The sequence below is a fragment of the Eurytemora carolleeae genome, unplaced genomic scaffold, assembly GCF_000591075.1.
Source record: "Eurytemora carolleeae unplaced genomic scaffold, Eaff_2.0 scaffold810, whole genome shotgun sequence".
NCBI classification, from domain to species: Eukaryota; Metazoa; Arthropoda; class Copepoda; order Calanoida; family Temoridae; genus Eurytemora; species Eurytemora carolleeae.
The window spans coordinates 59772-87051 of NW_019396699.1; the positions used below are offsets into that span (position 1 = coordinate 59772).

The window sequence follows — 27280 nt, forward strand, 5'->3', positions numbered from 1 at the left end:
TGGGGCTAAAATTGACCAGGTTTTTAAATTGCTGTGAATTAAATTGACCCGGGTTCTTAACTGTTATAACTTAAATTTACTAGGGATTTTAAACTGCTGTGGCTTTAATTGCCATGATTTTTTAACTGCTGTGGCTTTTAAATTGACTGGGGTTTTGAATTAAATTTAATTGACCGGGGTTTTGAATAAAGTTTTTGAGAAAAGTAAACATCATGCCTTGGCGCAGAGCTATAAAGTTAAAATGTTAAATATTCTTCCGCAGAGCAAGGTTTGGTGAAGAGGGGGGGTGGCGGCAGGGGGGGGGGGTGTAGCAAAAAGAATATCTATGTGGAGTAGGCAGAGGCTGAAGTTTTAGACTCTTTAATTATTAAGTTTTGGACTTTTCATTATTCATTTTGTTAATGGCAATATTTAGAAGGCATGTGCTTATCAATTCTGAAATTAGATAAAAACAAAATATAATTTTTATTTTTTCAACATTAAAAATTACAATTTTTTTTATGGAGGGGTATGTTTTACATGTATCTCCCATTGACAGACCCTTCAGGGTTTAGTTAAAAATCCAACAAGAGAGATAAACATATGTAGGGATGGGCATCAGTTTTTTGAAGGAATAACATTTTTGAGAACAAACTAAATTTTTCGTGAAAATAGATCGTTCAAAGAAAAAAATCAAAATTATAATTTTTTTAACAAACTTTAAAAAACAAAAAACGAACAATTTAAAATTATTCGTTTAAAATTATTCGAGTTTGATAAAAACGTTCTTTTTTTCTGAACAAATGAACGAACGATTTTTTGTACAAACTTTTGAAAAACTTATCGTTTTTTTAACTGAACGAACGAAACAGATGGAAAGAGAATGCAGACATAATTTCATCAAGTTAGGAAATTATGAAATGGCCATTAAATTTGATTAATTGATTTAATAATGTGCAGTGTACCTTACAATAATATAAACAATATATATTTATTTTCTAGAGCAAAAGTTTGTCTGCATCAATAAAGGCAGTACACAATACACACAGTGTATAAAATACATGTCCAACTTATGGCGGAATATCTATAAATCATATTGGATTGGAATTTTTCCTTTTCCTTGCAGTTGTACCATATATTCCTTTACTTATAGTAACACCATTTTCTTTTCCTTACAGTAGCATGTTATTCCTTTCCTTACAGTAGCATTTTATTCCTTTCCTTTCAGTAGCATTTTATTCCTTTCCTTACAGTAGCATTGTATTCCTTTCCTTACAGTAGCATTGTATTCATTTCCTTTCAGTAGCATTTTATTGCTTTCCTTACATTAGCATTTTATTCCTTTCCTTACAGCAGCATTTTATTCCTTTCCTTACAGTAGCAGTTGATTCCTTTCCTTACAGTAGCACCTAGTATTTCTCTTCTGACAGTAGCACCGTATACGTTGCTGGTGTACTTTTAGTATACTGCTAGTATACTGCTGGTATACTGCTGGTATGCTGCTGGTATTCTGCTGGTATACTGGTATGCTACTGGTATACTGGTATGCTACTGGTATACTGGTATACTGCTGGTATACTGGTTTACTGCTTGTGATCCAATAAATCATAAATATATTTTATCTTGAGGATATATCTGGATGAAGAAACGTCCCTGAGAAACTATTAAAGGATCTGCTATAAACACCAGAACATATTTATTCTTTACCACCTTTTCCTTTATTCTTTAACACCTTCCCCTTCATTCTTTACCCCCTTTCCCTTTATTCTTTACCACCTTTCCCTTTATTCTTTACCACCTTCCCCTCTATTCATTACCACCTTTCCCTTTATTCTTTACCACCTTCTCCTTTATTCTTTACCACCTTTTCTCTTTATTGTTTACCACCTTTCCCTTTATTCTTTACCACCTTTCCCTTTATTCTTTACCACCTTTCCCTTTATTCTTTACCACCTTTCCCTTTATTCTTTACCCCCTTCCCCTTTATTCTTTACCACCTTCCCCTTTATTCTTTACCACCTTCCCCTTTATTCTTTACCACCTTCCCATTTATTCTTTACCACCTTCCCCTTTATTCTTTACCACCTTCCCCTTTATTCTTTACCACCTTTCCCTTTATTCTTTACCACCTTTCCCTTTATTCTTTACCGCCTTCCCCTTTATTCTTTACCACCTTCTCCTTTATTCTTTACCTACCACCTTCTCTTGTCTGCTATTCTATTTCAGATTGTTGTCTGATCAGCCAGCGCCATTCCAAATTTCCTGTTAAAGATTATGAACATACTCTAAACTTTCTCCGAATGCACACAAAAAAGAAACTGAAAATTCATCACAAATCCCTTTATCTTGTAAACCATGGTGTATAAACTTTTAATAGTTCAAACTTTGATTATTCAATTAAATTTATATACATACATCTATATATAAAAGGTCTACGCCATTATGTTGTAAAGATAAAGTACCAGCTATGGTAAACCAGCTTTACCTAATTTTTTTTACTATAAAAGCCAATCATTTCAATTTCGAATTTTTAAACCAGACTAGGAACATAGAAGCGTTTATGCTTACCACGCTAATCAGCTGAATAAAGGCGAGGCCGAAAGCGACCTCCACCTTCTGTGTCATATTCTGTACAGGCCGGATCAGCTTGTTGTAGCCTCGGAAGAGGTCGCGAACCAGTCTCTCTTCATCACGTGACCCGGATCCTGAAACAGAAAACCGGTTCTTTAACATGTAAACAAACAATGTGAAGACATTTATGACAGGTTTCAAGTGCAACATCTATTACGTGACTATTTAGAAACTCATGCTGGAAGTGTTGCGTGTGTTTTTGTATCTCCATTGGAAAGTATTTTTTTTATTTTCAGCTCAGTAGAAGATAAAAAGACTGCAATAATACTTAAAATAGGTGATCCTGCAAAAGAAGAAAAAAGTTGAACAATTTATATTAACCCTTCACTCAAGTGTCATAAGGCAAACATATAGTTTAGATAAATACTGTTATAGGAGCTTTTGTGTTGAGTATCTTTCCTATCTTGAACACTTGATCTTGATATCCGATTCATATCTTGAACACTTGATCTTGATATCCGATTCGAACACTTTGAGAATCTATGCTGGATTCTTCAATTAAACTTATCCATGCTAGGTACGACCATGCGCTACGGGATATCGGAAAGGATTTTGACAAGGATTTGATGCAAGGAAAGTTATTTTAGAGGTGTACGCATCTTTTGTACTGCAGTGTACTGTCACTGGGCGGTAATGTAAACACACGACGGATGTCAAAGCCTGACATGGGATCCATCTTTCACATAATGTGAATTATCAAAATTATCAAAATTCAATGCTTTTAACCTCCTCGGATACTAAACGAACACTGAGGCATCTTTTCTTGTTTATAAATTCCGCCCAGAGAGAACTGGTTTTAATATGTAGGCAGAGTATACGCAACGCAACTGCAATTAACTTTCCTTGCATTACATTCTTGGATTTAGATTCAGCTCGATGCACAAGATGGAATTCAATGCTTGATCAAAAGTTTCCCAACACAAAAAATCTAGAACTTGTTGTTTTCTTTAAACAAAATTCCCAATTCTAAAACTATTTTCTTTAACGAGTGTGTTTTTTTTGAAGAAAAAAAGGTTTCAACATTTAGATACAACATATTTTACATATGAAATAGAGAATTAGTGTAAAGTAGAAGGTTTGGAGTAAATATAATAATGTTTCTTGTAAATATTTCATTAAAGTCATCGTGTTTGAACTTTTAGATAGGAATATCTATTTCTGTGCTGTAGAATATGGAAATTTAACTTGATATGACACTTTTCTAGTAAGGAGCGATTTGCTTGTCATTCAAAATCAGATTACACAATATTTGATAGAAGTCTCTTCAAATAAGTCGTTTTAAACATATCTTTTGAAAGGTTATTTTTGATAAGGCTACTTATGCCTTTTTTAATCTGGAAATTGATTTATTTCAATTGCAGTTGTATTTAAAGTGACTTTTGCGGATTTCAATGATGAATGAAAAGGTCGTTAAATGGTAAAACAGTTTTAAGAAACAAAACATAGATATCTTATTCATACTTGTTCAGACAACGCATCTTTGCATGTAGGGTCACTTATAAACTACGCAGCTGTCCCTTTAGAGAAGTTTTTAGTTTGATAAAATCCAGGAAAACCTCTTCCTTCTGCTCTAATAAATCTCCGGGAGTTTCAGGAAAATTTAACTTAACTTAAATGATGAATGTGAGAGTTAATGGCAATGAATTTGATTTAAAGATGGAAGGTTCAATTTCAAGTTGGGAGGTTTCTTTCAAATAAATGCATGGGTATAATTACCTGAGGAAAGAAATTGGATCAAATATTTTTAATGTTGGGGGGGAGCTGGAGTAAATTCCCTCATAAAGGGATTGTAGACATAATTTCACGTGACCAACCCAACAGAGATGTGGGAATTGATGAGACATGGTCATTAAAAATCATTAAAATTAAACTCTTTTTCAGCAAGAAAAACGAAGATATCTTAACCATTATTGATCAGATAAAGAGGTTAAAATGCACGTTACAAGTCCAGAGGCCGAATTTAAAGAATTCGAGCGGGGGTTTAAATTTAGGCCGCTGCTTAAATATGGTTGGTTCCACTTACAATTGTATAAAATGTTTTAAGATTTAGCCGGCGCTTAATTTAAACCGGGTTTTGGTAGATTTAAACCGCTGCTCAAATTCTTTAAATTCCATCTAAGGATGCACATTGCATATCTCAAAATGTAGCATGGGGGTTTTTAATTGCTATAGTAGTCGATTTTGCTGTGACAGAAAATGCTGGTGTGCAGTGGGGGGATGCAGTTCGAGGGGGGGGGGGAGGGGCGGGGGTACAATGCAAGTACAGGGTGTCCCACGAAACATGACAGTTTGTGAATAGTTTTGAATGTCTTCTTCCACATACTGTATTAGATATTATTGGCTTTTTGCAGTTCATTAAGTTTAAAAAATCTTTTACTTAAATATATTTTACTTTGAAATTACTTTTACTATAAGATGGCTGGCATGAACATTTTTATATTATTCTCTTGGGGTTTAAACAACTTAACAAACTATGGAAGAAGGCATTTTAAACTTTTCACCAACTGTCATGTTTCGTGGGACACCCTGTAGTTCCTGAAATAGTTTTTATTCTGTCCCGGAATCTGAAACCAATTTTTAAATAAATGGAAAGAACCAGTTCTTGCCCCTTCTCTCTCCCATCCATCCACTGTTGAAGAATGAGGATGGATTAATAGATGATTATACCAATCCATCCTGTTGATCTTTACACACAAGTTTCCATTCAGAAGTGTACAAGAAGGAGTAGATGAATAAAATATAGTAGAGAAGGGATGAGAGGAGGATGCGATTAAGTCTATGAAGTCTTAGGAGTATGGATGAGTATGGATGAGTATGGATGAGTATGGATGAATATGGATAAATATGGATGAGTATGGATGAGTATAAGACGAGTATGGATGAGTATGGATGAGTATAAGACGAGTATGGATAAGTATGGATGAGTATAAGACGAGTATGGATTAGTATGGATGAGTAGAAGACGAGTATGGATGAGTGTGGATGAGCATGGATGAGTACAGATGAGTATGAATGAGTATGGATAAGTACGGATGAGTATGGATGAGTATGGATGAGTATGGATAAGTATGGATGAGTATGGATGAGTATGGATGAGTAACGATGAGTATGGATGAATATGGATAAATATGGGTGAGTATGGATGAGTATGGATGAATATGGATGAATATGGATGAATATGAATGAATATAGGTGAATATGGATGAGTATGGATGAGTAAGGATGAGTATGGATGAATATGGATGAGTATGGATGAGTAAGGATGAGTATGGATGAGTATGGATGAGTATGGATGAGTATGGATGAGTATGGATGAGTATCGATGAGTATGGATGAGTATGGATGAGTAAGGATGAGTATGGATGAGTATGGATGAGTATGGATGAGATAAAAGGAGATTATGTTAGCATAGTTGTATTAAATTGAGAGAAGAAGTGAAGGCGAAAAATTGACCTAATCAAATATGATGTTACTTTAGCGAAATAAAGAAAATTTGGAAGAGAAACTTATTTATATAACTTTTAGATTAAAGCGAATGAAAACTGTTTAAAGGAGTAATTTAAAAAATATATATTTTATTTATTAATTTATACAGGAAAGAGATAGAATAAACAAGAAATTGATTAATGAATCAAATTAGTACTAACCTAGTTTCTGTCAACTTTTAAAGGATCCTCTAAACCCTTGGCTGAGTAACAATGATGAAGATATCGTTAAAGGGTTAAATTCTAATAATTTCCTTCATTGCCTGCCACTATTAAAAGTAACCAACTTTCAGCCAGACAAATATGAATATCACAATTTAGATTACAAGTTTAAATTCAGACATGCCACTCTATAGATAAAGAGTCAATTGAAACTTCGTCTACAATTTGAAAAAATGAGTAAATAGAGATTTCGAAATGTTTGGTGGGGGGGGGGGCACAGTTGGGTATTAGGGAGGGGGTCCACCAAAATGAATTTATTCAATTAACCTCTTATTTATGTCAAATTTAGATTTTTTTAGTGATAAGTCTCTAAGTTGTTTTAATGTTATGTTTTAGTTAAGAATTTCGACCGAAACCCCGTTTTCATTGAAAACTCTAAAAATAGGGGTTTTCAACACGCTGTTCTGATAAGTCAAGATTTTGGCGTGCTGTCGGCGCCCCTAAATCTTTTCTATATGGCTGTTAGAATCTATTTATATCCCGAAACTGCTGTGCTTTCTTGTACTTTTGCTGTAAAATATATATGTTTTTTTTTCTTTCGAAAAAGCTTGCTTTAACAAAGACGACATATAAATATATTGCGGGTTTACAGCTGATCCATACAAGGATAAATTTATGCATGAGAAAAGTAAATTTTAATTGAAATCATTATTAATCAATGCAAGCTACATTACAATTCATACAATGTTTGTAAATGAAAAGATTATCAGAATATATTCATTTTGTGCATTCTCATCATAAAACAAAAGACATGCATTTAGATAGGAGTTGCGTGGCAAAAACCAGTCACCCCCACCGGGGGGGGGGGGTGAAGTTGAAAGAGGATCATGGAGAGAGGGGGTGAGTTGAAGGATAAAGACAGTGGTAATAAAGAGCAGTCTAGCGTGAGTTTAACTTTTGATGGAAAATCATAAAAACCAATTATCTGGGGGAAAGACCAAGATATAATATATAATACTAGTCCTTGTTTTATGTTTATAATAAATAACCTATTACATTATAAACATATACTCTTAACTTTACACCCAGACATTTGGCACACTGCTAACGGATTATGAACATACATACAATGATTATGTCATCTGGGTTTGGTCTTTTATGTTGTTACAGTTAGGGCCACACAACTGTGAAATATGAAGACGAGTTTTAAACTTTTTTCTTTTGTTCCTCTTGTTATAAAGCAAACAATGTTACAAATAGCTTGAAAATAAAGTAAAGTAAAATGTACACTGCACACTGAACTATTTCTAAAAGTCATTTTGTGTCCATTCTATATCTTATTCTAAAATCTTCAACTGTCCATTCTATATCTTATTCTAAAATCTTAAACTGTCCATTCTATATCTTATTCTAAAATCTTAAACCGTCCATTCTGTATCTTATTCTAAGATCTTAAACTTTGGTCTAAACTCTTTCTTCATCAAATCGTTCACAAATCATTCATTTCTTGTACTTTTTTCCCTGTCCTGGAGGATATATGGTTTGCATTAGCATATGATGGTAATGATGGTAATAATATATATAACCTATATGAAGGGACCCCTGCAATAGATTTCCCGCAGAGTATTGGTATAGAAGAATATGTAACCAGCATTAATAATATATTAGACCTATCATTTATTTTCCCTGCGGATACACTACAGATCTTGTAATAATATTACTAGAAGCCAGTTTCATGCAAATAAAACTTTTATCCGTTTCCCGCATTTGTTGTCTTACTATTTTACTTCTGTTTCCCGCATTTGCTGTCTTACTATTTTACTTCTGTTTCCCGCATTTGCTGTCTTACTATTTTACTTCTGTTTCCCGCATTTGCTGTCTTACATATTTTACTTCTGTTTCCCGCATTTGCTGTCTTACATATTTTACTTCTGTTTCCCGCATTTGCTGTCTTATATATTTTACTTCTGTTTCCCGCATTTGCTGTCTTATATATTTCACTTCTCTTTCCCGCATTTGCGGCCTTATATATTTTACTTCTGTTTCCAGCATTTGCTGTCTTAAATATTTTACTTCTGTTTCCCGCATTTGCTGTCTTATATATTTTATTTCTGTTTCCCGCATTTTCTGTCTTAAATATTTTACTTCTGCTTTCCCGCATTTGCGGCCTTATATATTTTACTTCTGTTTCCAGCATTTGCTGTCTTAAATATTTTACTTCTGTTTCCCGCATTTGCTGTCTTATATATTTTATTTCTGTTTCCCGCATTTTCTGTCTTAAATATTTTACTTCTGTTTCCCGCATTTGCTGTCTTATATATTTTACTTCTGTTTCCCGCATTTTCTTTTCTTTTAAACCTAACTTCTGTTTCCAACATCTGTTTTTTTTCAAAACCTTACCGATATTTCCCGCATCTTTTTTTTTAAGTATGAATGATTTTTCCCGCATCATTTGTTCTATTCTAAACATTGCAAGTTAATGTTCCCGCATTTTTTTCTTCTTCTAAACCTGACTGATTTTTCCCGCATTTGTTTTACTCCTTGCTTTAAGAATATTCATTTTGTTGAATTTCAAACGATTTTCCCTAAAAAGAAAATATTTTGGATAACATTTTCAATTTCCTCTTCTTGTCTACGCCTGTTTCACATTTTTCAGCCTGAGGCTAATTTGATCATTTTTGCATTTTCATTCATATCTGATAGCTTTTTACTTGAATTTAAAGTTACATTTCCACGTCTTAAATTATGTGCGATGGCCTATGGGGTCTATGATAGGCCAGAAGAATATTTTTGTGTGGATTTTTAGAATAAAAAAATGAAATTCTAGAAGTTGAAATAACATTTAGATTCTTTATTTTCATCATGAGTTGGCAGAAAAAAAAGAAATATTAAAATATTGAAAGTAAAAGTTCCTCCAGAAAAATGTTTATATTTGGAACTAGAATAAACTTCAGAAGATTATTGAAATTGTAAACATAAAAGAATGTTTTTTTTCGAAAGTTATCCTCAAAAGCAAGAATAAGAAAATATCTTTTTACAAAAGAAATTGACAATTTACATTGAATATATTTACATTTTTATAAACACATTAAGGGTTAACCACAAAGGATGAAACTTCAGAGACAACTGTACGGAATTTATTTTGTCCGTTTCCTTTTACTAAGGGTTCCGTGTAGGCCTAAACTATGTTTATTCTGTGCTTAAAGGGATTGTAAAGGAAAAATGAAGCATTTTAGGAATTGATCGAGACTAGGGTTTCCAACGCAAGTGGATTTTACTTGCGCGCAATTGCAAGCCCTGTAAACTATTCCGCAATTCCGTGCAATTTCGCACAATTGCGCGCAATTCGAGAGCAGTTGCGTGCAATTCCGCACAATTGAGCGAAATATAATATAAAAAGTAGGTTTAAATAGGTTATATTCAGCAAATATGTAGCCAATATGAAAACGAAGAAATCCCGAAGGAGCCTAAGTAACTTAGGTTCGCTCCTATTATTATTTGAATTTAATAATTTGTAATAGATATGATTGACAATACAATTATTGCGTCCGGAATATATGTCACCAGAACTCCCACCAATGGCAGTGCCATTGGTGGCAGTTCTGGTCATGAGATACGGACGTATAAATAGTATTATCAATTATAACTAAAATAAATAAAAAATCATTAAATTCAAATAATATTAGCTACAATTAGGCTCCTCTATTATATCGTCGTTTTCAGATTGGTTGCGTATTAGCTGAATACAATCTATTTAAACGTACCATTTTTGTACAAAATTTTACATATATAGATTTTTGTATAAATTTCGCGATACAGGAACATCAGATAAAACTCTTATGGGTCTCGATCAACACCTAAAAATCTTAGGTTTCACCCTAAAACCCCCCGTTATTTTTCCTTCACAGTCCCTTTAATAGTTTATTTAACCATCAAAATACTCAAATAAATGCATAAACCAAAAGTCAAGCTTCAAATCGACATATTTTTTGAGTTTCGGGTCGTCTTTACAGTCTCATGCTTTGTGGGTAACCCTGTACACTGAAGAAAGCAAATATAAACTTCTTATATTAGCACACATTATTAATAATTTATATTTGTGGTCAAGCGATCAAAAATATAAATTAAAATTACTTTCATATCTTNCCCCCCCCCCCTCCAATGCAAAAGCAAATCCAAGTAACAGAATCATTCCAAAAATTCTTAAAATATCTTTAGAAAAATAAAATAAATAAAAAGGTTTTGTGCTGCATGGAGTCTACTATATATAGAGGCATTGTGCTGCAGGGTGTCTAATATATAGAGGTATTGTGCTGCACGGTGTCTAACATATAGAGGTATTGTGCTGCAGGGTGTCTAATATATAGAGGTATTGTGCTGCAGGGTATCTAATATATAAAGATATTGTGCTACCCGTCTAATTTATAGAGGTATTGTTCTGCAAGGTTTCTAATAAATAGAGGTATTGTGCTGCAGAGTGTCTAATATATAGAGGTATTGTGCTGCAGAGTGTCTAATATATAAAGGTATTGTGCTGCAGGGTGTCTAATATATAACTTTCTAGGGTTGGACAATGGACATAATTATAAGTTTTTAATCCGTTGTCGTTTTTCTTGGGAATGAGAATTGATACATTCTTTCAACTTCCTTTATTGTTTCTGCAGCAAACATCCGCAAGATACTTTTACAGAGAAACCACGTGAATTGTTAATAATCTATTTTTCATTTTCATTCATTGTCAATCGGACACACCACTCTATAAATATGATAGTCACTAGAAATTACGTCTACAGTCCCGTAAACAAAACTTCCCCCCTCCCCCCAACATGACGTAAAATATATATATATTATATATTCTTTGAAAATATAAATTTCCATACTATCTGTCTAACAACAAATAAGCTGTATTCAAGATCCTGTTAGAGATATACAGAGAAGAACCAGAAAACTTTTATTTTCATAAAATGCTAAAACTCTGACATTTCCAGAATTCAATTCAAATACAGAAAATGCACAGAAATACAAACTATAGCACTTCATAGTTTTGCAGATATTAAGCCAGTGCACTCTGTAGAATATTCATAGAGTATGATGGTAGATAAAATATATTTTCAATGATAAATATATAAGTATACCAGGCTTTCAAAACAAGCCAAGCACTTTTCACTGTAATATGCAAGTGTTCGCGGATTTAAATGTTCTTTTTAAATTCGTGCATTTCCGTAAATAAAAAAGTCTACATTTTGTTCCAACTCTTTCTTAATAAAAATAATCTTTCTTAAGAAATAAAAACATTGATATAAAAAAAATCCCAACTTTACTCCAACAATTTTGTCTTTTTTGTATCTGATTGAGTTGTTTTATGTGCAAGACAAAAATCTTCAATTTGAGTTATTGAGAAAATGTAATAAAGTAGCATGAGCTTTCAAAACGTTTCAAGTCCTTAATTTAACAAAATTGGGCTTACATCTTCCAAGGAGACAGTTTTAAATAAAGTTAATTCAATTATCTTGCAACTAAAAATATTTTTAAAAGTTAAATGTTAAACTGTCTCTTTGAAGTTTTAATCATCTCTAATTTAGTTTCAAGTTTTGGTAATTTTTAAACAATTTAAACAATTCGAGATATTTTTGAATTTAATTCTAAATTCCCTTAAAAAATGTCAATCTATAAAAGGGATTGTTAGCACATATTTAGGAGATTCTTTATTTAGATAATATACAATTAACGATTCAAATACAAGCCCTTTAACACAATGTTTGAGAACTTTCAGTATTCTATTAAATATTAAATAAATTTTGCTAAATTTCTCACTCGATACTTTTCAATGCAGAAATCCGCACTGCAAGCCAAGCACTAGAGCCATACTTTTTCCCGGCGCGCTACAGTGCCAGCCAAAGAGAATAGAATATATATAGAGGGGAATTTACTAGAAAAAAGTGTAAAACGGCCATTTTGTTTTACTGTTTCCATACTGCAGGTGTACTTCACATATTTATGCTATATAACCTTTTGGGCCCTGGAACATCATTTTATAGAAAATATAAAATTAATATTAAAAGAAAACCAAATTATGAAATAGGCTGGTTTCATAATTGACCAATGATCATTTCACATAGACTCTATGCCTTTTACTTTACAAACAATGATTTTCCGTTATAACTATAAATTAAATGATGTCTTTTATTCACCTAATTCATTATAAAGTTTATTTAAAAGCTTTAAAAAATTCGAAATTGAAATAGATAGACTAGGGATTATACTGTATTAATGTACTCTACTGCATATAATTTGTGAACATTTACATGATTTGTACACTTTGAACTCCCTTTCAGGCTGAAAGGGACTGAAAAAAATCATACCGAGAGATTCTCTGAATTCCCCTCTATATATTCTATTCTCTTTGGTGCCAGCTTTATAGATGAAGAAGGTCAATTTCATGTGACATTACTGGTAAGACTTTGTAACCTTTTACCTCCTTTAGTTTAGATTTTACGCATTATCCAATTACAAAATAGAAATTCAAAATATTTTTGTTCTGCTCAATAGCTCTGTAAAAGAAGGAGTTATGGTCGAAAAGATGGGAGCAAGGAATTGAGTCTTTGCCGCAAACAATTATTTTCAATCCCCATGATCTTTGAATCCATAGTGTCGTCAGATTAAGTTTGAAATATAAAAGGTCTAAACCGTCAGATTGCAAAGATATAGGATTTAGAAATGTTGAGTTTGTGGCAAAGACTTAATTCCTTCACTAAAGTTTAAGGTGGCTTTACGAAAAACCTTTATTCATTGTTTTGATGAGAACAAGACTCAACATTGAGCCTTATTCTCCATTAAAACGAACCAAGGTCGATTTTTTTTTTCATTGGGCCTAATTCCTTAAGTCGAGTCGACACGTGACACAAGCTGTCGTCAGAGTTGAGTCGAAGATCTGGGTTTAAAGTCGGGTTTAAGGAATCACGGCTCGTGCCGAAATTGTTAAATAGCTCAGTAAACTTATTTTAAGCTCATCAATCATCAAACCAAGAAAATCAAAGAATTTCTATTATTTAAAAGTCACCATTTTGAATCATTGATGGCAACCTTTGAAATGAAGGATTACTAAAATGTTGTTGATAATCCCTTTAGATTTTAAATATGTCAAATTTCTGCTCTGAAAAAAATGTTTGCCGGAGGTTAAAAACTTTTGTAAAATGTAAAATCGACAAAATATCGAATTTTCAGAATATTTCATAATTATATAGAACATTTTTCGAATTTGTTTTTTAAACTCTCAGACAAAAATTTATATAGGCAAAGAGAATTCATAAAATGTAATCAAATTTTGTACCTTTATTGTATGTACAGGTTAAGCCCAAAAGAAAGATGCCCGATATTTGTTTAATTAACATGATAAAGTATGAAACTTTTTAAGATTTATATATTTAGAAAGATTAAATCGAACCAGTATTGTCCGTTCCAGGAGTTAATCTTAATTTAATTAATTAAAACTTTCCTCCTAAACCATATATGTACAATTTTATCCATCCCTTCTCAATCTGTTGTACACTGTACAGTGTACCTTTATCCAAGAACTATACAGTGAACAGAGAATAGAGTCTGGATATATAATGTGCATTGTACGGTATTCAATCGAATAATCAACTGTTAGATTGCACCAAGAATGTAAGGCAAGGAAAGTTTATTGCGGTCGTGTATACTCTGCGTACATATTGAAACCAGTTCTCTTTGGGCGGAATTGGTAAACAAGAATAGATGCATCAGTGTTCGTTTGGTATCCGAGGAGGTTAAAAGCATTAAATTTTGAAAATTTTGATAATTCACATAATAGTTTCCTATGACAAGAATATTTCATCGATTTTTTATGTGAAAGATGGATCCCATTTCAGGCTTCGACATCCGTCTTGTGTTTACATTACCGCCCAGAGACAGTACACTGCAGTACAAAAGATGTGTACACTTCTGAAATAACTTTCATTGCCTTACAATCCTTGGATTGCACAGTATTTAGTCCAAATATACTGAATATGTACATCAAATATATACTATACATTCTTCACATTTGCTGAATTTTTTTCCAGAACAGATTGAAGAGTTTCTGTAGAACAGAATTAGCAAGTCAATTCCTGCTTTTTTTTCTTTATTAAAGTTTCAGTAATTTCAAGATTATTCATGAGTTCTTAAATTAATGAATTCAAAATGTATATAGTTAGAGTTGTAATTTGACAAGATTCTCCCTTTAAGCCCCCCCCTCTCCCCCCTTAAAGACAAGACCCTCGCCCCCATCCCCTTTTAAAATACTGCAGCACTTTTAGATGGATATTATAGAATGGAATAGACAATTGGACTTCAAGAACTATGAAGAAATTGACTTGTTTAATTAACCAGGAACCATTTTTGTTTCTTAGTTTTTATTTAGTTCGTGTCTTAATGGACCTGCTTATCGGCTTTAATTCTATTGATTCTACCTGAATGCCTGATATAAAACGTACGTTTGGTGAAAATTTTGTTCCCATCTTAAAATTGATAAATTTTGAATGCTTAATAGAAACTTGATGATTTTTGAAGTAAAGACAAGTAAGACAAGTAAGTTCATAAATGTATTAATTTATATAATTTATAATTTATTACTAAGATAAAGATCTAATTACGCGGGGTTTAAATGTACCATTTTAAAACATTTAAGACAATAAAAGTATTGTAACACTTTTTACTAAAAAAAACGTGCTAATGAAATATAGCATGAACAATTCTTTAAAATACTTCTTTCATTAAAGTAATATAACATTTATCGTCACAAAAGAAATTATAATTAAAAGTTTTAATGTTTCTTTAAAATGATTTTACAGTAAAAAAATATAATTCATTAAATACAATTGATCCAGAACTTTTCCTTTGTTTTGTTTTCTATGAATCTCAAGTTTCGTAGAAACCTTTTAGTTTTCTTTGAGTTTTTGTGTAAAACCTTAATAGAATAAATATCCTTTAACGCGGGGAGACCAGAAAACAAAGAGAAAGAAAGCAAATCTTATTATATGGAATGGAACAAACATCTTTATTTTTAATCCTGTTTCTTTTTGTAATTATTGAAACACTTCTTTGTGTTGTATTTTGATTTAATACAGTGAAACCCTTAATAACGAATACATCGAAAGAATTCATCAAATGTCGTATTCTTCACTTTTTGATAATGGAATGTTGCAGATATTTAGTTTTTTAATTAAATGATTATATGGAACTCTTTAAAACTGTTCCCGCATATTCATGGATATTTATTTATTTTCGCAAATACTAAAATTTACGTAATATAGTATAAAACTCATTGAAAAATTGTCAAGACGACATTTGATAAATTCTTCCGATGTATTCGTTATTAAGGGTTTTACTCTAAATAAAATCTATGTTAAAGATATCACAAAAGATTTCATTGGAAAATATTTAAATTTTATGATTTGAAGGAAAATATCTGGGATAGGGATTTGAAAAGTGATACTTAAAAAAATTTTAAAAACCTTCAAAACTGAAACTGGAAATTTTGTCTTGTCAATCTTCTTTGAAATTAATAATCTGGTTTAAAAGGACTAAAAGCCTAATATCAAGTGACCCGATCCATGATGTCGACATGTCTAATTCACAACGGTATCTTTAACAGCATTGTCTGATCAAGTTTGAATTGGAAATTCATGTTTTTGCGTTTGAAAACTGTATATTTTGATTTGTGGTTTCTCTTCAAAAGTTTCTTGTGCCTTTCTTGCTTATAAGAAAGACTGGAGAATTGACCAGAATGAAACACTTTTCTGCAGTTTTCACTGAGCAATTCGAGTTAAAGTATTACAGATGAGCGCTATATTTTACGAAAATTCGAATTTTTTTTTGTCGTAAAAAATACTAAATGGATTAGATTTCTGGTTTCAAAAGAAAAAGGTGTAAAGTTAGATAATTGTTGTGTAAAAAATGGAATTACGCTGACAATCACTTTTACTAGGTTCAACCCTAAACCGCAGATTGTAAAAAAAAGTTAGGAGTTATAAAAGTTGTCATCTGCAATATTGAGTTTTTGTTTTTGCTTTGTTGCTCAAACATGACAAGACAGAATTGAATGAAATGACCCGATTAAAAGGATAGTTTTTATTTGATAAGATCGAAAACAGTTTACTGCATGGATTCAGAAAATCTACGAAACTTATTTATTGAATTTTATGATGCAGGGCGACAACAGGTATTAAAGATTAAAAAAAAACATTCAAAAAAAGACTTATGTTTAATAAAACTAGCTAACTTCATATTGGTGTAAATTAAAATAATCAATGGTCCATTACTTTTTCTTTTATTAAACACACAAAAAACGAAAAGGAATTGAGTCTGTGCCACTAACTCTGATTTTCTAATCACTATACCTTTAAACAAATGTTACAGACCTTAAAAATTTCTAACTATGAATTCTGTTAGATCAAATAATCTGAGTTTGAAATATCAAAGGTTTACAACATCGGGTTCTACAGATATTGAGGTTTAAATATATGATTTTGTTCCAAAGACTCAAATCCTTTGCTACTTTTTTGTATCATTAAGAACGTAATTTGCAACTTATATCAAGTAAAATTTTTTAACTAATCATGGGACAAAAATACAATTTTAACCCTTTCTTATAAGTAAAGAAATATAAGTTTTCAACTGAAACCCTACATGTTTTTTATTAATCCTGACATATATATGACAAGGAAATTGAGAGAGTACAAATGATGTAAGAATTTAGTATTGACAAATGCAAGTGGGTTTTTTTTGATTAAAAGAGAATAATGAAGTAATTTCAAATCACCCTTTAAACAGTAAAAAAAAAATATGATATCATTGTTTTTTTTTTCACCAGGGTCGTTTTCTGACAACTTACTAAGTACGTAACTCTGGATGGAAACGACCCTGGTACCTTAGGAACACATATTTCCTTCTTTAGTAGGAATGATAAATGTTTTAAAGCAGTGTACGTACATGCATCAGAACAGAAATATAACACACAACTTTGGGCTCAACTGCTTTTGAGAGATAGAAATCACTAAAAGACTAAGCTAAACTGCCTTTTTAAATCAGAAATCATTTTGAGGCATTTGACTTTTGGGACACGGAATTACTTTCCAAAAGGCATTTTCCCAAGGGTGACTTCTTGAATGACAATTTCCCAAGTGGCAACTTCCCAAGTGTGCAATTTCCCAAGCGGTAACTCCCCAAATGTTAGGTTAGGCCCTTTGAGGCACCGCAGGCTGCAATGGGGGCCTAGCGCTGCGCCTAGGATGGGCTACGGGGCATAGCGCCACACCTAGAACAGACTGGGGGCCGAGCACTGCGGCTAGGAAAGATTTGGGAAGTTGCGGCGTGGGAAATTGCACATTTGGGAAGTTTCCACTTGGAAAAATACCCTTGGGAAGTTGCCACTTGGGAAAAATCCTTTGGGAAAGTACCTAACATCGATAGATACACTTTTAGTGGTTAATCAGCATAATCTTCGGAACTTTTTAAAGTTCAACTTTCATGCAAAAAAGTGGCCGTACGGTATGTATTTATATAAACATTTTCGACTGAGGGATTCTGTTGGCTAGATAAGCAATGAAAAATGGGATGAGCAATGGTGAGAATGGAGGAGTACTTAAAGGATGGAATTAAGAATGTACGTGAAAAGAAGATGAATATTATTTCGGAACCAGTGAAACAAATTGAAGAATTGGGATACTTTTAAACAAAAGCACTCGACCCTGCTTATCAATTCATATTTCTACCATTTCAATTCAATATTTTAAAATTATATTTAAAATTTTAACTAATTCTAATATTTTGCATCACAACTTTGGCTGTGTTATTAAGATTTTAGGGGAATATTTGAATAAAAATAGAGGGGGTATAATAATTTAACTATAAATTTTATTTTTTTTCAACCGAAAAATGCGGGGAAACTGTTTCGTGATTCGCGCTAGTGAGTTAGAAACTGTCTTCCGATGTCATAAACATCTAATTAATCTAAAATAAGGTTTAATTAAATTCACAACTCTTTGATTTACAACTAATTTTTGTGTACACTAATTATTCACACATTTTTATAACGATAAAGTTTACGCTAAATGTACATTGTGCGAAAGACTACAATCTAGGTGATTTAAACGGTTTAAAGAAACACAAAAATCCAAAATATTTTATGACAAAAAATCAACATTAAAACTTTTAAACACATTGTCTATAATTTCTCTATACATTTAGATGATAAAATCAACACCATTCAGTGAACACAGACATTTAGATTGTTAAGCCTAAATTTAATATTTGTGTCAATTCATGCATTATAGTGCTGTTCTACTCTAGGTTTTAACAGATAAAGGAACTCATTGATGTTCGCTTGCTGCAGGGTCCAATGCGTCAATCTTTGTCAATAAAATTTTTTTTAAGATGTGAGAATTTTATCAGATTGTTTCGGACAAAAAATGGGTTTCACCCTGCAACAAACGGGAAGCTCAGCAGCTTTCACAAAAAACCAGCACAGCTGAAACAAGTTTTACACAGCTTTTAACAACTAAACACTGTAAAACAGCTTTTAACAGCTTTAACACTTTAAACAGCTTTAAACAGTTTCAAAAAGCTTTTAATTGTTGAAAATGCTGATATTAGCTTGAAATTAGTTTCAAACTGCTTTCTGATCAGATTTCATTAAACAGCTTGATTTTGCTTTAAAACCGTTCAACAGGCTTGGACAGCTGTAAATACAATTTTAAATAGCTTTGAAGAGCAATAAAGCCAATTTTAACAACTTCCAATACAAACGGTTCTGCTGGTTAGCTAACAGGTCAGTTGTTAAGCTATCTAATCAGCTGTTTAGCTAACGTATCAGCTGCTTAGCCAACTGATTAGCTGATTAGCTAACTGATCAGCTCTCCAAGGATCTGATAAGCTGTTCAGTGAATTTATAAGATTTTTAGGTAACAAATCAGCTGCTCAGCTAACTTATAAGCTGCTTAGCTGACTTGATCAGCTACTCTCTAACTGAGCAGCTGTTTGATTAACTAATCAGCAGTTATTTAACTGATCAGCTGTTTATCTAACTGATCAACTGGTTAGCTAACTGATAAACTGCTTAACTAACTTGATCAGCTGTTTATCCAACTGCAGCTGTTTATCTATAACTGATCAGCTGTGTATTTACAAGATCAGCTGTTTATCTAACTGGTCATCTGTTTAGCTGGCTGGTCAGCTGTTAGCTGCTATAAAGCTTGTATTTATCACCTTGAGAACCTGGGGTCTGATGATTGCTACCTGTATATCCTGAAGTAGAAGGAGATCATGTGTGCAAGCAAGCAAAGTTTAAGAGTTAATATCATAAGAATTGATTGATTGATTGAAAGTAAGATTATATTCCGGAATATGTTTATAGAGATATAGAGAGTAATTGAATAATAGGCAGATGAGAAAAATGATTCTATTGTTCAGTTTTTGTGGAAATGAGCATTTTTTTACATTCCCGAAAAAAAGTTTTTTTTCGTAGATTTAATTTTTCAATCACTTTTTTCGATTTTTCTATTTTCTTTTTCTTCTTTATAATGAACTCTTTTATTGAACAAAAGAGAACCTTTTACTCATCAGATTTTACAGGAGCAAAAAATTCGGGATATATATTTGTAAATTAATAAGATTAAAAAAAATCTCCGAAACATTTCTGCAGCTGTAATATCAGAAGATTTCTCATAGAGAATTTGTTTAAGAAAGTACTGCCAAGGAATATCTTTATTTGAAATCTGCAATAGAATATCTTAAAACTTTTGAAATATTTAAATTTCTTCCAACAAGGGAAGAATAAATTCATTTTTCAGCATTTCAACCCCCCCACACCCACCACACTTAGTTTTGAAAACACAACATTTTGTTTTATTAAACTTCATTTTTCTTGGCAGTTCTTTAAATTTTGTTCAATCAGTAAAATTATAAATCAGGAAGAGAGATAAAAATATGAGGAAGGGGTCTGCTGTGACGTAAAGCTGAATTAAATCATTAGTTTTAACTTGCATTTCTTTTTTGCAAACACCTTTCTCTGTTTAATGTACAAGACCTAAACTAGATTATATTGAGCGAGGGGGGAAAGGCAATCTGTATTTCAGCCACAGCCGAGCCTTTTTTCCCCTCGAACCACCTCTTTTGATATGTTTTTCTTTTTCTTTTTCAAACTTCCAAATCATAAAGATTGGGAAATTTAAACTTTTTTAACATTAAAATAATGAAAGGTAAAGATAAGACAATTAATTTGTTTTTGAATTCATATGATGGCCCTGTAAGCATTTGAAAGTGGCTCGGAAGAAAGGCTCGGATGCGGAATTATTTTGATTTGCATTCCCTCCCTCATTAAGCCGAGGATCTAAGTAGAAACCTAGCTCTAGGGTTTAGTTTCAGGCCTTTAAGAAATATAGTAAGAGGTCCATTCAACTTTGATAGAGGTAGATGGTTGACATGACAACAGAATGGCGGTTGACGAGAATTCAAAAATAGATATCCTTGATTAACAACGATACCCTTCGAACCTTTATCTGATCAATACCGTGGAGGATAATGTTTTCTTTCCAAGTTTGAAAGTGTTTAATTCTGGTAATTCTCACATTTGTTTTCCTGCAGCGGAAAAGCAAGTCACTTTTGTAGAGAATTCACATTTGTAAATAATAAGTTTCCATAATCGTAAACATATTGATATCTAATTCATACTTGATCAGACAAAGCTTTAAGGGTACCTTGTGAATCGGACATTGTCATATTTGCAAAATCCATTTCGCTTTACAAAAAGTTGTGCCATTATTTTCTAAAAAATAATTCTGCCATTGTTGTCTACATCTAAATCTTCCAATTTCAAGGTTGAAAAATAAAGAAATATATTTGATAAATGCAATCGTCTTCTGCATACGTAATTACGTAATTATTTGTCTTGTAATAAATTATATTTTTTAACAATACAGAAGTTGAAATCAATTCTAAATATTTCATCTTTGAAATATTTGTCGGGGTAGGAAGGCATGACAGTATATAATTAGTTAACTATAGTTGGGTAGAGAGAAGGAATACATACCTAAAAAATAAATGAATAATTAATTGCTAGAAGTAAAATTATTAAAAAATATTATTATAGTGTTTCTTTAAATTTTCTTTTTGTTTTCTGATTTCTTAAAATAAAATCTACGCACATGTAAAGACCCCCAAAAAGGAAACTCGTTTCCTGTTAATCTCTTAAATTTCCTGCTCTGAGCCCAAAACTTAAGATAGGGTATCGTTCTGAAAGCCGGTTTTGAAACCCGGGTTTAACGAATGGGGTCAGGCAGTTTTGTGAAGATCAATATTTTTGTTTTGAAATATTATTTAATTTAGTTTGTTTATAATCTTAATTTTTTTCGAATAGCTTAAATCAAAATCTACACAAATGTTAAGACCCCAAAAAGGAAACTTTGGAATATCGTATAGTATTGTATACCCTGTCTTAAGTTTTTGGCTCAAGGCATGCAAGAATATATATATGTACAGAGTGTGCTCTATTACCGGATTACCCATAAAGAATGAGACTTCAAAGACGATTGTACGGAATTTGTTTATTCCGTTTTTTTGCATTCAGGGTTCAGGAATCAGGCCAAAATTGGCATGATTCTGTGCCTCATCATTTGGTAAACCATGAAAATACTCAATTTAATACAGAAAAAAAATTTATCTTCAAATTGTCATATATTTAGAGTTTTTGGTCGTCTTTACAGTCTTTGTGCATATCCTTGAATATGAATATGATTTTTTATATTTCCCAAGCAATTTTTATTTTTATGTTAAAACCTTACTGGTATACATTTATTAGAATTAATAACAATTTATAATTCATGTCTATGTATTTAATAAGTACGTATGCTATATTGGTTTCTATAAATGTCATGTTAACTGTAGATCATGATATATCTACGATTTTTGAAATTTCTTTTTTAATTTAGGATAGTTTTTGTAAATAAATAGATATCTACAAATAAACAGAGGACTTAAATGGCGACTTATTGCTTACTTCAACTGGCAATCATAATCACGAGCAGTCGTAGTACATCTGAATTTCCGAGCCGGGTCAACCTTTCCGGTCCCAGTTTGTACTGTACTGGACAGAACTAGCCGGTAAAACAAGTTTGACGCGGTCAGACTTTATACTTCATATATGTTGAATTTACTTTTAATGAAGGGGCAGAGGTGCGTGTATTTTTAAAACGGAAAACCCCCCGGTTCCAAGATTTTAAAAATGTGGTATGCCATTTTCAAACCTTTAAAATCGACGGAGATATTGAGAAGAAAACTTCAGAAAAATTTATATTTTTAATCCTTATATCTTTGAAAAACTAATGGAATATACTTTATAGTGCAAGTAGTCATAGTTTAAAAATAAAAATAGTTTCTTTAACACTAAAAAGATCTGACAACGATATTTTTTTTAAGTCCTAGAAAAATATCTGTAATATCATGTCACATCTCAATGAATATGTTATGAATATGCACATCAGTACCCTGTACCTTTACTCTAAGGCCTTTTTCTAGGGTCCGCCAGGGTGTACATAGAATTAGACCCCCAGCCTTTATAGGGTTAATAAAATAAAAATAATGAATAAAAATAAAAATAATAAATTATAAAGCTCTTTAGCCGAAAAAAAAACTTTTTTAAGACTAATTTTGTTAATATTATTAGAACTCGAAAAACAAAGAATTTTAAAGTCGCATGTTCATTGGGACAACTTGTAGTAGAGAGGATTTAATATTGGGACACCCTGTACTAAAGAGGATTAAATATTGGGACACCCTCTGTACCTAAGAGGATTTTATATTAGGACGCCCTCTAGCAGAGAGGATTTGTAAAAGATTGATTAAAAAATAGAAAATGTTTGTCAAGAGAAGGGGTGGGGCTGTGGGTTGAATGTAAATTGAAAATTGGATTTTCTTAAACCTGGAAGGAAATACATTTGTCATATGTAAAGGATAAAAATCAAAATAGTTCACATTTTAAAGTTCCTGTAATTTCGTTTAGAGAAATTTCGTTAAAGATATTTTCGTTTAAATGTGTTCAATTCAGATAATTCATGCGTGTTTTCCTGCAGTAGAAATACGCTTTTGTAGAGAAATGAAATTCCACAGTTGTAAATAATCAGTGTCCGAATTTAATGAATTTAAGCCGTGTCTTAAATCCGCCAAAAACCGGCTTTAATTAAGCACCGGCTTAAATCTTGAAACTTTGAATTGAATCTTAAGTGAAACCAACTATATATGAGCTGTGGCTTAAATTTGAGCCGCCGCTCAAATTCTTTAAATTCGGTCTCAGTTTTCAAAACAGTAATATCTAATTAATACTTGACCAAGCAAAGCTTTTAAGGGTTCCATTGTGAATCTGGTTTTGCCAATTTGGAATGGAGGGTTACTTGAAATTGCGCTTTAAGTCCCTTCGATTTTTTTGCTTTTACACTGATTCATAGATTAGGATTTTCTTTAAAAACTTGATGTAGATATCGAGAAACAAAAGAAAAAAATTTTTAACTTCTTGGTTTAAACTGCTAATAAAAAAACTTGGCCATATTTAACCTTCTTCATATTAATCTTTGTTTATCAGCAATATTTATAGATTTGGTAGATTTTTAAGTAAATCTGTTTAAATCAACATTTCACGTCAAAATAAAGTAAATCTAAATGTGAGGCAAATCGGTCAAAGGGTTCATGAGTTATGATCGGACAAACAAACAAACAGTCCTTACAAATGTATTTACAATATTACGTCAAAAATGTTAGGATATCTTTTTCTTCGCGAGAACAAACAAATATTTATATTTTATTTTCCCCATGGAACTTGGTTGATTTTTACATTTCCGGTTTACAATTCTTTTTCCGGTTTACAATTCTCTTTTTGGCAGAATAACTGGTTCTCGGAGTTCAATGCTAAGCTTTTCTAGAAATCCCCGAAACAATAAACAATCATGGTTTGTGTTCAAATAAGAAAGAAAATAAAGTCTTCGGGAGGGGGGTGTTCACGGTTTTCAACAAATGTGGGGGAAAGGCTTTTTTGCTTTGTTTAAGGTCATATGTTTCAAAGGGTTTCGTAAATCCGTTTATTCTAAATATATCCATCGTTGTCTTTTAACACTTTTTAGTAAAAAAAAAATAATAAACAATTATGATATTAGGAAATTGTTTTTAGCTTAACCCCCCCTCCCCCGGCCACTCATGAGTGTCTACAAAAAAAATCAGCCCATTCGTTCCAGCCAATTGGCCGGCTATTGGTGACATATATACGAATGTTTTGTTTTATTATAAAAATAACAAACAAAAAAATAGAAAATTAGATGTTTAAGGAGAAAATATTTTAAAACCTCAAAAATAGAGGTTCTGGGAATATTTCCGCAATTCTAAAAAAAGAAAAAAGGAAAGCAAAAGGAAAGTTAATTATTTATTGTCTACATTTTTAATATAACTATACATATCAGATAATTACGATCAGCTCAGGCGTTGCAATTATCAAAATAATATGTATCATAGATTTATAACAATACCTATCTATCTCTGTCTCGTAATTTAACGCTGCCTACGCGGAACTTCTTTGGGCTTCTGCTTCATGGTTATTGTTATTGAAAACCCCTTAAATCTTGAAAAAAACGACTTCTAGTGTTCTATCTCTATATTGTTACTAATCTATGGCTGTTATATTCTTGAAATTGTAAATATGTCTATTGTAAACTTTTAATATAAATGTGAGTTAAAGCACATAATATTAATTAAATTACAAATATTTACAAAATTATCATTTAATTGAAAATTTTGAGATATTAACTTTTTAATTATCTGCGAAATATGGTATTAAATATTAAAAATAGTTGAACCAGTCATGTCTAGATAAACACAGGTTTTTGAGCTTTTTAGATTTTAAATGTGTTGATCGGTGCCAAACAAACAAACAAACATATGCAGATTAATCATAACACTTGTTACGTTATAGTAAACCTAAAACAGTTTTATTTGTTTTATCCATTATGCGCCATTCTTTAAAACATCTGATTTTTTCTAAACTATAAGAAAACAGTTTTCCCCCAAAATTGTTAAATTAATTTGATTTTCTAAAATTATTAAAACCCTGGATACGTTTTCAGATGTTGCATAAGGGTAGTCTGAGATATTGAGAGTGGGAGGGAGGGTGGAGAAGTAAGTTAGAGCTATCACATTTTTCAAGTCTTTAAGCTGAAGAGTGAAGAACATAGAAAAAATCAGTTTACTCTTTGAAGGAGAGATAAAGTATAGTATTTGGAAGGTAATCGGGCTGTATGTGTGCATCTAAAGTATCATATGCTTAAGCTTGATATCCAAATTTGCCCCCCCCCCTATGATCTATAAGGGGGGGGGGGCAAAACAAAGTTTTGCTCTTCGAGCATATTTTGCCCCTCCCCCCTCTAAATTTATTTCTGCATACGCCCTTGTAACGCTTTAAAAGTTTTCCGACTTATAAATTATATTTTTCTGTCCAAAATATTTCTTTTAAATTGAAATCGACATTTTAAGAATCATGTACTTGGGTCGGGGTCGATCATGTACTTGTGTCGGGGTCGATCATGAACTTGTGTCGGGGTCGATCATGTACTTGGGTCGGGGTCGATTTTGTTGAGATCAGAATTAATTAATTATTAATCTAATTAATGACAATATGCTTGGTTTTAAGAATTGAATTTTGTTCATAAAAGTCCCTTATTTAAGGGAAAGATTTATCGGTCTAACTCTTTCAAATCTGTTTTTTAAAAGCAGGTTCAAGCTAAATTTATTGTATGAATGTCGAGTTAGATTCGTGTGATGTGGCTCACCCCCTGTACTTTTCATGATTTCATTATGTTTTCCACTGTACTATACAGAACATACAATAATTGAAGTTCTACATTAAAGATATTTATTACATTATATGTTACAAAGTAAATATAAATCTTTTAATATAAACATTTTCTCATATCCTGTCTACAAAAGATTAATCAACATCAGTAATTAAAAACATCAAAAATCTTTAGATCGTGTCCGAAACAGTTGTGCGATTATATTGGGCCTAAATAATATAATAAAAAGAATAATAAAATATTCAATATATTTTATTATTATTATTTCGAGAAATTTAGTTTTTTTAAGATTATGATTGTTTCCGATTACATAAGTTTGATTATTGTAAAATATGGGTTTACTCCAGGTACCTGGATGAATACAGAGAGCAAGTATGGTTAGTACCCCGAGAAGGAGGGTGATATTCCTCCCCTCCCCCGCCATAACTAGGCTGGTCAACTTACTACTACTCAGCCATGATATCACTCAGCTGGTCCAGCTAGTTACACCAGTATACACCATCTCACCAACCCGGATAAACTTGTACTCGGTTCTCCTGCTCAGCGGCTGGTGCCTGTCACCCTCCAGGTTGTAAACCAGCTCCTCATTGGTTCTCCCGGCCTCAGCCCAGCCTCGCCCAACCAATCAGAGGCCGGGTTGTATTCTGATGGTATCGATTCCAGCCTAGTGTGGATCAGTGGAGAGGCTGAGGAGGATGCTTTCACCCAGACTGTAGATATCCTCTACACCCGGCCCTTAGCACATGTACAGCGTATCCTCTAAACCCTTAGCACATGTACAGCGTATCCTCTACACCCTTAGAACATGTACAGCGTATCCTCTACACCCTTAGCACATGTGCAGCGTATCCTCTACACCCTTAGCACATGTACAGCGTATCCTCTGCACCCTTAGCACATGTACAGCGTATCCTCTAAACCTTTAGCACATGTACAGCGTATCCTCTACACCCTTAGCACATGTACAGCGTATCATCTAAACCCTTAGCACACGTACAGCGTATCCTCTACACCCTTAGCACATGTACAGCGTATCCTCTGCACCCTTAGCAGATGTACAGCGTAACCTCTACAACCTTAGCACATGTACAGTGCATCCTCTACACCCATAGCATATGTGCGGCGTAACCTCTAAACCCT

General features: G+C 32.4%; 1 protein-coding gene across 1 annotated transcript in view; it reads right to left on the minus strand.

The window, feature by feature from the left end:
* LOC111707534 (acetylcholine receptor subunit beta-like 1) overlaps positions 1-26656 on the minus strand; it is a 69245-nt gene extending 42589 nt beyond the window's left edge. The window contains 3 exon segments of the mRNA XM_023480650.1: positions 2548-2684; positions 19521-19559; positions 26492-26656. Of these exon segments, the coding sequence (XP_023336418.1) occupies positions 2548-2684; positions 19521-19559; positions 26492-26564 (249 nt within the window). The 5' untranslated portion in view covers positions 26565-26656.
* Between the last annotated feature and the right edge of the window lie 624 nt (positions 26657-27280).